This window comes from Brachypodium distachyon, chromosome 4 (genome assembly GCF_000005505.3).
Source record: "Brachypodium distachyon strain Bd21 chromosome 4, Brachypodium_distachyon_v3.0, whole genome shotgun sequence".
Classification (NCBI taxonomy): domain Eukaryota; kingdom Viridiplantae; phylum Streptophyta; class Magnoliopsida; order Poales; family Poaceae; genus Brachypodium; species Brachypodium distachyon.
In genome coordinates this window covers 11,838,949-11,855,237 of record NC_016134.3, presented here as the reverse complement: position 1 = coordinate 11,855,237, position 16,289 = coordinate 11,838,949, and the positions used below count along the sequence as shown (strand labels likewise).

Below are 16,289 nucleotides of genomic sequence, written 5' to 3'. Positions count from 1 at the left end.
AAAGAAGTACTATGCCACCAATCTTTGCTTACAGGCCTAATGAATGGGGTTGCCATTATTGATGTGTTTGTGTGCGTGCAAGGAATATAATGAGGATGCATAGAACTGTTTTAATGCGGAGCCACGATTGATATACAGAGGCAGAGGCACATATGTCTATAGCTGAGGTCAAGGACATTTTTGATACTTCGAAGCGGAAAAGAACTAAGACCCATAAATATGGACTAAGCGAGAATCAAAACATCTGGTAAAGCCTATAAGAAAAAAGAGTTTAGAAGAAACGTTTACATGGAGATCCCTCTTCATCCACCTGCCCACCCCGGGGGTAGTTGATGCACCACCACCACCGGCCTTTCCAGGAAACATTGAGTTTCAAGGAGCGAAAAGTGTTAGCAACTCATTTTTTTTACAAGGACGTTAGCAACTTAGTTACGTTGCAACCTTAAGAGTAAAGTTAGGGCCAATCCGATTCAGCACCAACTATGCGAGAAAGAATTAAAACAACTACAAATTTAATTAGGCCGAATGAAACCTACGATACAGAATTTCTAAAAAAAAACATAGGAGAAAAACAGAAAAATTAATATAAAAAAACATTTTTATGTGTCAAATACTCCAGTTTACAACTCCACTATACGTAGTGCAAAATCAAAATGGCCTGAATTGCTGTCAAAAAGAAAAAGAAAAAGAAAAAGAAAAAGTCCTGATTTCGACAGAACCCTAAACCCAGCGAGCCGTCGATCCCCTTCCCCAGGCGGCGGTCGACCGGCCGCCGGCCATGTCCCCGCCGGCGCCGCACCTCGTAGACGAGATCCTGGAGGAGATATTCCTGCGCTTGCCCACCCCACAGGCTCTCGCCCGCACCGCCTGCGCCAGCCCCTCCTTCCGCCGCATCGTCACGCAGCGCTCCTTCCTCCGCCGCTTCCGCAAACTCCACCCGCCGCCACTCCTAGGGTTCGTCACCGCCGGCGAAGGTGGCTTCGCTCCGGACCAGGAACCCCACCCCTCCGCGCCAATCGCCCGCGCCCTCGCCGACGCTGCTGATTTCACCTATTCATTTGTCCCAGATCTTAGCGCCGATGGTGGCTCGTTCACCGCATGGTCTCCCTGCGACATCCGCGACGGCCGTGTGCTCCTCGAGTCCCCACCCCGCTTCCTCCGGACATACGCCAGCACCTTTAGCACAACACTCCTTGCGGTGTGCGACCCCTTGTCAAGGAGGTACGTGCTGCTCCCACACATACCTGTGGATCTGTATCAACAGGGCAACCGGGAGAAGAGGCTTTATCATTTCCAGCACAGGCTCGCTCCCACCGGCGAGGACGATGAGGATGAGACGTCGTTCAGGGTGATCTGCTGGGTGCACTTCAAGGACAAGATGGTCGTCATTGTCTTCTCTTCCGCCTCCGGACAATGGTCTGTAGCTGCGACTCCCAGCTGGAGTTCACTTGGCTTAGTTAATCTAAGTTGGCGTGGGCCAAAGAACCGTTTTAAGAACTCTTGCGGCTGCTTTTACTGGACGGATCGGTGGAAGGGCGATATGATTGTGATGGACACGCGGACCATGGAGTTCTCCACTGCCAACATCCTCGACAGCGACCATATGCAGGTTATGAATCTGCCTGAACAGAGCAAGTGCACGTCTGCCGTTGTTGTGCCTACAGAAGGAGCGTTTGAGAGGTTCACTGTTGTTTACAGTCCAAATGGCTCATTTCATCTATATCATACCACTCAGCAGAGTAACGATGGTTCTTGTCAGCTAAAAGTTGTTGTACCGTTGCCTCGTGGATCCCGCTATTATACCGTGTGTGCAACTGACGGATTCGTGTTCCTTCAAGGCATTCCAGATCAAGCTCAGTCAGGAGATCTCATAATAAGAATTTCTAGGGACCTGCACCAATTACTAGATTTATTTTCGCTGGAGGTCAAGACATCTCAACTTAAGAAGGTCTGTGGACCAGCACCAGTTTCCAAATGTCTTCACTCCTACTTTGGCTTCCCACCATCAATGTCAAAACCGAGTTTATGAAGTGGTAAGTTTGTTGTCTATCATACTAAGTGCTTGCACATATAATTTTTTAGACTCCCTCTTGTGAAGTGGCAATAATATTTGGTTTTTGTTTGTGTGGTATTTTTCTAACCTAGTTTATTGTTCACGTAGGAAGTTGTCCTTTTATGATATTGACAGAACTTGTCAAAGTAATGAACTAGTCATGGTTGTTTTCTGTCCTGTTCAATACTAATTTCCAAGCAACTGGCAGATAAGGAAAAAAGTTAGTATCAATGTATCATACCAAGAAACACATTTATATCCTAGTTAATTACTCAAAACACCACCTTAAGGGACCATATATACTACACTTTGACACAACGGGTGTTGTCACACGGAACCACATGTTAGTGCTAATGATCCACATCACACCCAATCTCTAGCTTTGGCCTATTTGACAGCTGGGGCTCATGTATCGGGGCATATATGGACAACAAGCTGAGTTGGACAGGGAGTGACTTGTTGGTCTCCTCACATTCTTCATCTATATGTTTTCAAATATTCATCTTGCTCGGACAAGGTGGCCTGTCTCTGGACCTCGACCTCCTAAGCGGGACCCGCTCATCGAGGGGGAGGCTGTCATTCAAGCTCTTGGCGCTTGTCCCAGAAATCCTGTGGAGGGCCTGCTGGCTAGCGGGATGGAGGAGGCGTAGGTTGAAGAAGGGAGAGAGTGCAATGGGATAAGGATGGGAGCGTGGCTGGCTTGGCCGGCAACCTGGAGGTGCACAGCGAGAGATTGTAGTTTGATGCTTGGTTGGCCATGGTAGCCACGTCGAGCTCTGGCCTTGGTGGACTGGGATTTCGGTGGGGTGTGACAAGGCTTGCCTTGGTCTCCAACCACGCCTTCGCAGCAGTGCCCCCACATCAAGGGACCGCCATCACGGCAAGAAGAGATATGGAGGGAGGTAGGCAGAAGAGATATGGAGAGAGAAGAAAATGTGCGCCCTTTATCCACATGAACATATTGTCCATGTGTTGACCATATCAGTGCTGCTGAGTGCCGAGTGGCTCCATGTATCAGATTTGTTCTCGAATGACTAAAAGTAGCAGATTTGGGTGTGCTGTCGATCGTTAGCATGGAACATGCCACTCCCCGTTATGGAAGGAAACCAAAAGGTTGTGCGAAACTGTAGTAAGGTCCGCTGAAGTGGTGGTTTTGAGCAATCAGCCATTTATATCCCACAAATTTTGCATAATCCAGAGAACGTTTTTTTAGGCAATATCAGAAAGTTAATTTTCTATGCTACTGGTATAATTTGTCATATTATGGAAGGTTGTCATTTTCTTTTTCCTGTCCTGGTCAACATTGCCATCTGAGTGCACAGATAACACAGAACAATTTCATACTAGGGAAGACATATCCTTCTGCTGTTCTGAAATATCAAATATCCCAACTATGACGATCCACAGGGCATAGTTCAGCTACAGTAATATATTCATTTGTAGAACAGGAGTAACCACTAGGCAAACATAAACCCACAGTGAACTAATAAGGTAGGGCATGCAAGTTTTTCAGTCCCATTTCCATCCGACAACCAGTAAGCACTAAGCACCCAACTTCCCATCACCATCTGTTTAGCAAAATCCACTCAGATTGACTTAAAAGCACGAGGGTTCGCTGGGTTTTCCCAATCACTTCCTCTGACCCTGAGGTAACCTAGAGCATTTTGTTCCTTGCGTTCGAGTTGTTCTGGTCCAAGTGTCCAACTGCCGGACCAAGCTGGGTCTGATAATGCTGGTCTCAGCACCTCAGTTGAACCTATCTAAGCTAATCTCATGCTTGATTAGAGCCTATAGGAGTTTGTCGAACTATCTGTAACCATGTTATAGAAAAGGCGGAAAAAAACTAATCTATTGGTGCCAATCTTATTCTTGCTGGCTATGTTGGAACAAATCAATTCAATAATTTTCAAGGAAAAAAGTTAGTATCAATGCATCATACCAAGAAACACATTTATATCCGAGTTAATTACTCAAAACACCACCTTTGGGGACCATATATACTACACTTTAACACAACTTTTGGGTGTTGTCACGTGGAACCACATGTTTAGTGCTAATGATCCACATCACACCCAATTCTCTAGCTTTGGCCTATTTGACAGCTGGGGCTCATTTATCGGGGCATATATGGACAACAAGCTGAGCGACTTGTTGGTCTCCTCACAATCTTCATCTATATGTTTCCAAATATTCGTCTTGCTCAGACAAGGTGGCCTGTTGCTGGATCTCTACCTCTTAAACGGGACCATCTCATCGAGAGGGAGGCTTTCATTCAAGCTGCTGGCACCTGTCCCAAAAATGCTGCGGGATGGAGGAGGCGTAGGTTGCAGACAGGAGAGAGGTATCGGATAGGGATGGGAGCGGGGTACCTTGGCCGGCGACCCGGAGGTGCACGGAGAGAGGTGGTAGTTAGATGCTTGGTTGGCCATGATGTCCACGTCGAGATCTGGCCTTGGTGGACTGGGATTTCGGTGGGGTGGAACCGAGATTGTCCATCTGTTGACCACATCAGTGCTGTTGAGTACTGAGTGTCTCTATGTGTCAGATTTGTTCTCAAATGACTAAAAGTAGCAGATTTAGGTGTGCTGTGGATCATTAGCACGGAACAGGCCATTCCGTCTTACGGAACCGAAAAGTAGTGTCAAAGTGTAAGATCCGCTTAAGTGACGGTTTTTAGTAACTGACCATTTATACCCCACAAATTTTGCACAATCTGGAGGACATTTTTCATTTTTGTAGTTAATATACCTTGGAAAGTTAATTTTTCTTTTTTTGGCATATAAGTGGTTAAGTGGTGGTTTTGAGTAATTAACCATTTATCGTTTGTAGGCTACTGGTCGAATTTGTCATGTTATGGCTGGTCGTTATTTTCTTTTTCCTGTCTTGGTCAACATTGCCATCTGAGTGCACAGATAAAACAAAAAAAATATCATACTAGGAAAGAGATATCGTCCTGCTGTTGTGAAATTTCCCACCAAACTATGATGATCTATAGGGCATGGCTTTAGCTAATATATTCCTTTGAAGAACAAGAATAAACACTAGGCAGACATAAACCGACAGTGAACTAATAAGATCAGACATGCAAGTTTTAGTCCCATTTTATCTGAAAACCAGTAAGCACCCAACTTCACATCGCCATCTGTTTTGCAAAATCCACTCAGGTTGACTTAAAACCACCAGGGCTGGCTAGGTTTTCCTGTCCAGGTCCTCTGAGCCTCTGAGATCACCTAGACCATTTTGTTCCTTGCGTTCGGATTGTGTGGTCCACGTGTCCAACTGCCGGACCAAGCTGAGTCTGATATTGCTGCTCTCAGTGCCTCAGTTGAACCTATCTAAGCTAATCTCGTGCTTGATTAGAGCCTATAGGAGTTCTCCAAACTATCTGTACCCGTGTTATAGAAATACCGGGAAAATAGTCTATTGGAGCCAATCTTAATCTTGCTGTGTATATTGCAGCAAATCGATTCAAATTCCGGCATGTCAAACTATGGAAGCTAATCATGGTTTTTGTCTGTCCTGATCAACATTGCCATGCGACTGCACGAATAACGAAACCAATTTCATACTAGGAAAGGCATTTATCCTTATGCTGTTGGGGAATATCTCACCAATATCTCCGTTCCATAATTCTTGTCTCAAATTTTCCCAAAATTGGATGTATTTATTCCTAAAATGCATCTATATACATGTAATATTTCGACAAGAATTATGAAACAGAGGAATACTATATAATGGAGCTAACTTTGAACTTTTGAATCTCTACAGTACTAGCTTCCAAACCCTCTAAAACATGTTCCAAGCCGTTGATTTTGGGTCATCCAAGGGTCCATATTACTGTGATTCGCGCCTCTGTTTCCCGCGCGCACGAGATGGTGCTGTGGGTGCTTCGCAATTATTCCGGCGTCCAAGTCACGCCCGCCCGGCACGCCTTCTTTATTTTATTTTTCTGCTCATAGGCGCAGATCCCACAAGATTTCTATCTGAAATTTGCAATTCGCACCACGATCTTACTTCTGTATTCTTGTGCATCAGGCATCTCCACCGCCGTGTTGAGTATTGGACGCCGGTTGCTCCCAATTAACACGCACGTCAACTTCGATCTGTAGCCAGAGAGTCGTCCGTCCCCAGCGGGCAGCAGCCCTGCCCTACCTCGATTCCCTGACGGCCATTGCTGCAGAGTTCATCTGGTCTGGTGCGTGCTTGCCGGCTGCCGCCCCTGTCCGCTCTGCACCTAGGCGCCTTGGAGCTTGGCTTCCCTGTACGGCTCCGTTTGGCTGATCCAAAGTGCCAGAGCCAGTGAGTCTGTTGCTATCTCGATGATTTTTATTCTGTTCTGTTTTTGCGGGAGAAGAGTTTCAAGATCGATTGTTGGCTGGGCGGGCTATCTTTTTTGTTGCACACCAGATGTTTGTGTTTTTGTCAATTCAATGTATCTTTACGGCCTGCTCAAAATCTGAAAGAACATATAGCACACCAGATGTTTGTGTTTTTGTCAATTCAATATATCTTTACGGCCTGCTCAAAATCTGAAAGACAATATAGTCTCTGATTCTTTTCATCTTTTAATGGTTAAGTTTAATGATACCTGTATAACATTGGTTATGAGTCCTTAGATGCTCTTTTCGGACTAAAAAATTGGGGCTTGGGAAGTGGAACATACCACAATATGCATCAATAATCCAGTCATTATAATAGCATGAGCAAGCAGTACATTGAAATTTAGTAGCACGGTAACTATGCTTGCAAGTTGAATTGTCTTCTGCTTACTTATTTGGCGAAGTATCCAGTGAAAACCCTCATTCGGTGCAAACTTCATCAAAACCATGTTTAAAAGTTTCAAAAAAATTCTATAAAAATACCATATGTTGGGAGTGTGATGTTCTACACACCTGCAAAATTTCAAGTTCAAAATCAAAATCATTTGGAAGGAATTAAAAAGAGAAATTTACAGTGGATAGTGTCAAACATTGAAAGATCACTATTCATACAGAATTTGTTTTTTCGCTGCTACCAAACGCCATTGAATTTGGACTTGAAATTTTACACATATGTAAAACACCACTTTCTAACATATGTAATTTTTTCGAGAATTTTTTGAACTTTTTTCGATGGAGTTTTCACAGTTTGCACCGTAGAGGTGGTTTTCACCGGATATTTCGCCTACTTATTTATTCCCACTCTTGCTATTTTTAAACACCCGAACCATTTTAAATGAAGGTTAGGCAAAATATTAGACCATCGAGAGTTCCTGATCTATCTTCCCGACACCCAATAGATTGTCACAAATAAGTTCATCATTATGGGTTTAAGAGGAGTCAAGTGCATGAAAAGAGACATTGTTATTTAGCTGCAGGAAAATTAATTATTCCTGTTTAGAAACATATGGGTATAGAGAAAGCCATTCTTCATTGATGGGTTCCTTATGCATACATTTTCTATTTTTTATGTATACATACACGAAATTAATATTTGGTGTTTCTCTACAGAATTTGAACACTTATTTCAGTACGTTGCATCAAGGACATTTCCTGTAGAACATATGTATGAACATGGAAAGCCAAGATCCTTTCAGAGATACTACAAATGTTGTGAAGGTTGATTCCACATCTTCGTCATCGTCAAAAGGGAAACAAGGTACATATATATTTAGAACAATCATCAATTATTGTTTTCAGTTAACATTTTTTCACTATACATAAACAATGATAAATTTTGGTTGTTTGTGTGCTGTGCATATAGTACTTATTGCTGGAGAGGCGAAATTTTATCCAATTGAAGACAAGAATGCCATACAAATGACTCCTTCTCAACGCAAGCATTATCGTGATCGGGAAAGATATCTGCAAATGACTCCAGCCCAAAGAGAAGCCTATTTGCAAAGAAATCGTAACTATAAAAGATTAAGGCGAGATGATACTGCAAGTCGTGATCGTTCTGACATCTACACCTGATCAATTGAAGATTTGCCATCCAAAAAGTGGAACTCGGTTCAAGATCAGTCCGTCTGGCATATATGTATCACTAATTTCATCAGAAGATCAAGCTGCAAACAATAACTTTACAAATCTAGGGATGCTTAAGCGGCACCATGGCACTAATGTATACTCAGAACAAACATCTGAACATGGAGAAATATTCTTTCAAGAGAGCTGTGACTATAAAAAAAAAAAGAAAGTCAGATGAGGCAAGTTGCAGTACCACAATTACACAAGACACAACTGGATATAGGAACAACTTGCATGAGGACACTATTTATGTGCCAACGGATTCTTTTCCTGCCATGCAAAGTATTTTTCGATATTAAATAACAATGATTTAATTAATTGTCTCCTTATGCATTGTCTCAACAGTTTATATATGAATATGTAAACAGATGATTCATTAGCAGATAATATGCAAAGTGAAGACAAGATCGAGTATGATAACCTGGATGGCGAATTTCTTACTTACCGTGGACAGAGTAAGCGTTTACTGATTTTTTTTTATTAATCAATCATACAACGTTTCATTATATATTGATCTTCTAACATACTGAAAAATCTACAGGTTCTGAATTTGAAGCATACCAAGAACAGAACTCTAATATAGATGGCATACGCGAGGATCCATATGACCATATATATCATAATTTGCCCAGTAATTGTCATTTCCTGGAGCAAGTACCTAATTGCAGATATTGCAGTGCAAAAAGGTTCCAACATGAGACACCAACATTTTGTTGCATGAGCGGAAAAATAAAGATTGTGACACCATCAGTTCCTGGTGAATTGCATCAATTGTACACAAGTCAAGAACCAAATGCAAAATACTTTCGAGACAACATACAGTACTTCAACTCTCACTTCTCTTTTGCCTCTCTTGGTGTGGTCTTGGACAAACGGTTCTGCAATAATAGGTGTGGAGTATACACATTTCGTGCACAAGGCCAAATCTATCACCGAATTGATCAATTGGTCCCAAAAGAAGAAGGCCCCAAGCATATCTACAGTTATACTTCTATGACACGGATGCAGATTTGCAGCAAAGGTTTCTGTCATTCACCTAACCTTGACAAAGATCTATCCGAAAGTTATCGAATATTCTCTCATGTAATCCTTATGTCAAAATATTTAGAAGCCTTGGTTCTGTTCCGAACCTTGATGAATACAAGATTGAGCTTAACGCAGATATTGCTTTAGACCAAAGAGTGTATAATGCTCCAACAACATCACAGGTAGCAGCAATATGGGTTGAGGGGAATGATCCTCAAAGCCATTTTGACAGGAATATCATGGTTTATGGTGTATCAGATCGACCACAATACATAAAAGCATACCATGGCTGCTATGATCCATTGTCATATCCACTTTTTTCCCAAATGGTGAAATCGGATGGAACTTAAATTTACCAAAAGATGGTGCACATGCTAGAACCAATGTAGATGACCAAGCAGGCGCTGTCAACGAAGAAGTCAAGTATTTGTCATATATAACTTACTATATTTTTTTGGGATAACGTTAAAAATGTTTTTCTGTCTAACAATAAATTGTTTCGTATGTAGGTACCTCTGGTGTTTATGTTTCACCGAGAGAATATTACTGCTACAAGTTACAAATTCGAGATGGAGAGTTTAATGTGTTATTATTCGGAGGGAGGTTAACTCAACAGTACGTTGTTGACATGTACATAAAGATTGAATCAATAAGATTGGCATTCATTCTACAACCATCAACTCAGGTTCTCATACGGGCGGATCTGTATCAAGGATTGCTTGATAGCAGCATTGTTGCTGGAGAGACACGTGCAGGCATGATAGGAAAGCGTATTGTGCTCCCTCCAACATTTATTGGAGGACCAAGAGACATGAGACGAAGGTATCTTGATGCAATGGCCTTGGTCCAAAGGTATGGAAAGCCAGACTTGTTCATTACCATGACTTGCAGCCCACACTGGAAGAAATAACAAGAGAGCTCGGGCCAGGTCAGACACCACAGGATCGGCCGGATTTGGTAGCAAGGGTCTTCAAAGCAAAATTAGAGGACCTTAAGGATCTTCTGTTTAAAAAGAAATTATTTGGTGAAGTTGCTGCACATGTTCGTGTAATAGAGTTCCAGAAGAGGGGTCTACCACATGCACATTTCTTGATAATTCTGAAGTCAAATTATAAAATAACTAATCCCGATCAATATGATACGATAATATCAGCTGAGATTCCTGACAAAGACAAATACCCAATGCTTCATTCCTTAGTTATTAAGCATATGATGCATGGACAATGTGGGGTTTTGAACCAAAATAATGCTTGCATGGAAAAAGGAAGTTGCAGGTTTCATTATCCTCGACAATTTTCAGAGACTACACTCCAAGGAGAGGATTCATATCCAATCTATAGGCGCAGGGATGATGGTCGTCGAGTACATGTAAGAGGTGAGGTTTTGGATAACAGATGGGTTGTCCCATACAATCCCTACCTACTTATGCGATACAACTGCCATATCAATATAGAAGTTTGCTCTAGCATAAAGGCAGTTAAATATCTTTTTAAATATATCTACAAAGGTCATGATTGTGCCTCATTTGTCATTGAAGTTGTAGGGGACGATGTTGTTGTAGATGAGGTCCGTGATTATAGAGATGCAAGGTTTATATCACATCCAGAGGCAATATGGAGGATTTATTCTTTTAACCTAAGTGAGATGTATCCACTGGTTCTACAATTACAGGTTCATTTGCCAAATATGCACCTTGTCCGTTATAAAGATTCTGAAGATTTACAGGAAGTTTTACGCAAAGACTTATCTTCAAAAACAATGCTTACATAATATTTCAGAATGAACTCTATCGATAGTTATGCAAGGAATTTCTTATATAAGGAATTTCCAGAACATTTTATATGGGATAAAAGTCATAAAACATGGAGACGCCGTCAACGAAAAATTTAGATTGGCAGACTTGTGGCTGCACACCTTGCTGAAGGAGAGCGCTATTATTTGAGAATACTACTAAATCATGTCAAAGGGGCTACATCGTTTGAAGATCTACGCACTGTTAATGGCATTCCTTTTTTGACTTTTAGAGAAGCTGCAGAGAAAACAGGTCTTATAGAAGCTGATGGTAGTATTTCAGACTGTCTCAACAAGGCTACAACATTTCAAATGCCTTCTGCACTTAGAAGGCTTTTTGCCACGATTTTGGTCTTTTGTGAGGTAACAAATGTTCGTAGATTATGGGAGAAACACTTTGAGGCCATGGCTGATGATTATCGACAGAAGGGTGTAAGCAATGAAGAAATTGAGCAAATGGTTCTTAGAGATATTGGAAATTTACTCTATTCAATGGGGAAAGACATCAAGACCTTCGATCTTCCAGATATTTTGGGTACTGATGATATGGAAAGCTTAGAGCTGAGAGAACTGGCTGAAGAGATGTCTATTGTAGTTGACAAGAAGGACTTGGAGTTGTATGAAACTCTAAACAATGAGCAACGCTTTGCTTTTGATGAAATAATGGACCATGTATTACAAAAGAAGAGTAAAGTATTTTTCATCGATGGTCCAGGTGGTACTGGAAAGACATATCTTCATAGAGCTTTATTAGCTAAAGTGCGCTCCATGAAGCTAATAGCCATCGCAACAGCCACATCTGGCATCGCAGCTTCCATAATGCCCGGTGGTAGGACCGCCCATTCCAGATTTAAGATACCAATAAACATTCAAGAGGACACCATGTGTAACTTCAGTAAGCAGAGTGGAACTGCAAAATTACTCAACAGATCATCTTTAATCATTTGGGATGAAGTTGCTATGACAAAACGATAAGCTGTTGAGGCATTGGACAGAACCCTCCAAGATATTACTGGTCATAAATTACCGTTTGGAGGAAAAGTGATAGAGTTTGGAGGGGACTTTAGATAGGTTCTTCCTGTTGTGAGGCGTGGCACTAGAGCACAGATTGTAGATGCTTCTATTCAGAAATCTTATCTATGGAAAGGTATAAAACAAATAAAACTCCAGCGCAATATGAGGGCACAAATTGATCCATGGTTCTCTGATTTTCTTCTCAGAATTGGCAATGGTACAGAAAATACAATTGGAGAAGACTATGTACATCTACTAGAAGAGATAGTTGTAGATTACACAAATTCAGAGGCCTCCATTAGTAAGTTGATCAATGACATCTTTCCTTCACTTGACCAGAATGGAAGATCACCATCTTATATTAGTGAGCGTGCCATTCTTTCCACCAAAAATGAATATGTTGACGAGTTAAATGACATGTTTATAGACAGGTTTCCTGGAAAAGAAAAAGTTTATTACAACTTTGATTCAGCAGTGGATGATACACAGAACCAGTACCCACCTAAACTCCTTAATTCGTTGACACCTAATAGTCTGCCTCCACATGCTCTTAGATTGAAAATCAATTGTCCTGTGATCTTAATTCGAAATTTGGATCCTTCTAATGGGTCGTGCAATGGAACAAGGCTTATCATAAGGGCATTTCAAGATAATGCTATTGATGCAGAAATCATTGGCGGGCAGCATGCTGGAAAGCGTGTGTTCCTTCCTACAATTCCTCTGTACCTTTCAGAAGATGATGTGCTGCCTTTTAGGTTCAAAAGAAAACAGTTTCCAATCCGTCTTAGCTTTTCCATGACAATCAATAAAGCTCAAGGCCAAACTATTCCAATTGTGGCATCTATCTTCCAGAGCCGGTATTCTCTCATGGTCAACTCTATGTTGCTGTGTCAAGAGGCACCTCGAGAAAAACAACTAGAATACTTGTAAAACCAAACAGGGAAAAATGACCCATCAGGGAAAAGCACAAAAAATATTGTCTACAAGGATGTTCTGATGTGATCCAATGCAGATTTAACTCTGCATTATATTCCATAATAACTACAAGCATGGTTTATTACCGTGTGGATAGGTATGTCTCTCATTATATTATTAGAACTGAAACTACAAAACCCTTATTTTCTTCAGATTTTTACAAAGCTGGGAAGTACTGAATTAATCTAGATATTATACCATTCTGCAGATATTATGATCGGCGCATTATCTCTTTTTGTCAAAGAGATTAGAAGATCAGATGGAGCGCTTGCAACCTGGATCCTCTCTTCTGTTATATGCATAGATATAGATCAAACGTTCTGATTTTCTCTTGCATTATGATGGTATCCGATAAACTGAAGAGTACCGTGCTCTAGGTTGTGTTAGTCTTTGATGCAAAGTTGTCTTCCCAAATTGGAACGGAAGATGTCATTTATTTTCTGCAATTTTTGTTGTAAATAAATTTTATGTATCTTTGGTGGTCTATAAACTTTCAGACTGCAACATTATGGTGATGTTTTGTCAAGTTTATGTAAATAACATGGATATAAGAGCTTTTCAAGTTTATGTCTCTATAGTTGCAATATTTTCAGAAGATTGTGTTTTTTTTTACTATTGGAAAATTCAACCGTACATTGATCATGAAAAGAGTTACTTTACCCCATGTTTTAACATATCTTACCATAACCATTTTCTGCCGTAGCGCTTTGATGACGTGCAAATTAAACGCACGTACAACTTACTAGTATGGTATAACTTACCATCCATTTTTCAGCTATTATATGACCTTTGAAGAAGAAGGGTAAAAACTAGGCTTCGGTCAAAAAAACAAAGGGTAAAAAACTAGTCAAACATAAATCCCTAGTGAACTCATAAGGCAAGACATGCAAGTTTTCATTTTCATTCCGACAATCAATACCCATCTGTTTTGCTAAATCCACTCAGATGTACTTCAAACCACCCAGGTTGGCTGGATTATCCGAACCACTCCCTCCGATCCATATTAATTGTCGAAATATTACATGTACATATAGACGCCTTCTAGACACAGATACATTCATACTTTGGCAAATTTGAGTCAATTAATATGGATCGGAGGGAGTAGGTCCTCGGAGGTAACCCTTTCTCTCATCCAACTCTGAGGTTTGATAGCACTGGTCTTAGTGCTGCAGTTGGACCTGTTCAAACAAAATCTCATGACCGTTTGAGTATAGCCTCTAGGATTAGTCATATGTAACCAAGTTATAGGGTGAAAAGAACTAGTCTATTAGAGCCAATCTTAACTTTGTTGGTTATATTGGGCTTGCTCTATATTAGATCAGCTTGTCTCGTGCCCGTAGATTTAATGGACGAGACATGGTAATTTTGGCCTAATTAGTTTGGAATATCTTGGGTATTACACATGATGCATGGAGCATTACAGGGCCCATTTGCTTTGTATTTGGCATTCTAGTTTTGTGTAATTGTTTTTACATTGCCTCCAAACTGGAGTTACATGTCCCTGATACTCTCCTTAAGCATGAGATTTACTGTATTTTTCAATTTTGCATAGAAGACCTGCTCCCAAACTGTTAAAAAAATGTCTCTTTGACTCTTTCAAAGCAAGAACGAGCAGGGTATTTACTTTTAGTCTTTAGCCGTACTGTACCTACAGATGTGGCACTGGCACATAAGGCCGTACTTCAACTGTGGAAGCAAAGATTTTTATGGCATCCATATCAGTTTATTCTTTGTTCTAACTAAAATTCCTGCAGGGATGAACTCACTTTGCTCTTGGGCTCTGTTATTTGGACCATGGATCTGGTGCCGTTGAGGATAGATAGAAGATGGTCAAGATGGTGCTGCGTCTCTGCTTGCTGGGCATTTTTATTCCAGAAAATAGTTATGGGTTTTAAGCATGGTGGCTCTGTCAAACAATAATATGTGTATGAGATTGAAACCGACTGTTGTTGTGCTGGAAGAATGACCATCACCAATTAAGTTGACTTTATCTGGTACTAAAATATCTAAGAGACATGTTGTGCTGAGAGAAACGCTACTTATTATCGTACTTAATCTGCTCAACAAGTTCATCGTCTACCTTTATGCTCTAGTGCCTCTTGCATGAATTATAAAAGAATTGCACGATTTAGAATTGTTATGGAAGTTTTCTTGTGGGTTGTTTAGATTACAGGAATCATGTTGCAGGAAATCTACATTTCCCCTGTGCAACAGCCTGACCTCTGCATTTTGGAGGAGTGAAGGTACCCAAGTGGTGCTTTGTTCCAATCTGTATATCCTATGATCTTGTTCTAAGTAAGGTCACAGGCTGCTTCTTTTTCCAGGACTGGCTCTCATCTCCCCCTCTTCTTGTTCTTGTAATCTCGAGTCGTAATCTCACCTTCCGGTATCCATGGCGTAGCGCGTGAAGTGTATGTATGGTGTAGCTTGCTTCGGCATCGATTCAAGCACGGTGATTTTGTTGTCCAAAAGCCTGGCCAAAATCACAATAACTTGTGTTCAAATTTTCAACCAAATCTAACCCCATTTGTTTTAGAGGAAATCTAACCCTATTTTGCAAACGCCTCAAATAGGCAGGGAAACGCCAAGCTGGCGTTTCTAGCCATCCGGAAACGCCCAGGGACTGCCGTTTCGGAAACGGACGGAAACGCAGCACGTTTGGCGTTTCGCTGTCTTCCTGAAACTCCAGACTACGTGGTACAACCAGTTAGTTCGGGACGGAGGGAGTAGATTTTGTTAAAAAATTAGCCACAGGTTAGTTTAGCCTAAAATTAGGCACAGGTTAGTTTTCTGGTTCTGCCGCAAGCTTTTTACAGAATAGCTAAAGCCTGGCAGACTCTTAAGCATCCGGTACACATCGACACTTGCACGTTGCCCTCTCACGGCACTCTGGCAGCATGATGTCTTTTACAGAATAGCCTCTCACTCAGTCCCCGACCAAGAAAACTTCCAGTGTAACCATCCAAAAGCGTCTACAAGAGCAAGTACTAAAGCATCTTTTTCACAACCACACAAGTTCCTGATCCCCATGCTAGCCATGGCCGCAGCCGCCGTGGTGGCTGTCTTCTTCGTAATGGCCGCCTGTTAATTATGTTGTACAGATAGAGTTAGTTGTGCACTACACGCGTTAATAAGCTGTAGTTAGAGATAGAGTTAGAGTTGTTAGTGTCTAACCTAACACCCTAGTCGGTTTCAATCTGAACTAATCTGTAATCTGTACGATACATCCGATATATAAAGCAAACCAGCCGGCCTGTGGAGAGCTGTGCAATTCCAACCAATCCCCTGCTTCTGTTACGTTTTACATGATATCAGAGCTTATCGATCCCAGGCTATGACTTCCTCCTACAGCTCTGCTTCGACCATGGCGGCGACCTCCGCAGCCACGGCTCACTCGACAACACCAGCTGCCTCTCTCTCCA

The 16,289-nt window shown here is 41.5% G+C and overlaps 1 protein-coding gene across 5 annotated transcripts; it reads left to right on the top strand.

Moving 5' to 3' along the window:
- The first annotated feature begins 721 nt into the window (after positions 1 to 721).
- On the top strand, positions 722 to 10,116 carry LOC100836579. Of its 5 annotated transcripts, XM_024462982.1 has the most exons (6): positions 6,094 to 6,352; positions 7,543 to 7,690; positions 7,796 to 8,343; positions 8,430 to 8,516; positions 8,603 to 9,082; positions 9,597 to 10,116. In XM_024462982.1, exons 3-6 carry the CDS (start codon positions 8,145 to 8,147, stop codon positions 9,995 to 9,997), a joined length of 1,167 nt encoding a protein of 388 aa, XP_024318750.1. In that variant the 5' UTR covers positions 6,094 to 6,352; positions 7,543 to 7,690; positions 7,796 to 8,144; the 3' UTR covers positions 9,998 to 10,116. The 5 variants fall into 5 exon arrangements, with proteins under 5 accessions (XP_024318749.1, XP_024318746.1, XP_024318747.1 ...); XM_024462981.1 differs by lacking the exons at positions 8,430 to 8,516; positions 8,603 to 9,082; positions 9,597 to 10,116 and adding exons at positions 722 to 1,221; positions 1,303 to 2,033 and having other exon boundaries at positions 6,089 to 6,352; positions 7,796 to 8,262; XM_024462978.1 differs by lacking the exons at positions 8,430 to 8,516; positions 8,603 to 9,082; positions 9,597 to 10,116 and adding an exon at positions 722 to 2,033 and having other exon boundaries at positions 6,089 to 6,352; positions 7,796 to 8,262.
- The last annotated feature ends 6,173 nt before the right edge of the window (positions 10,117 to 16,289 follow it).

What these genes read in the sequence shown, in the direction of transcription:
- LOC100836579 (XM_024462979.1), top strand. Translation starts at nt 779, where the DNA reads ATGTCCCCGCCGGCGCCGCACCTCGTAGACGAGATCCTGGAGGAGATA.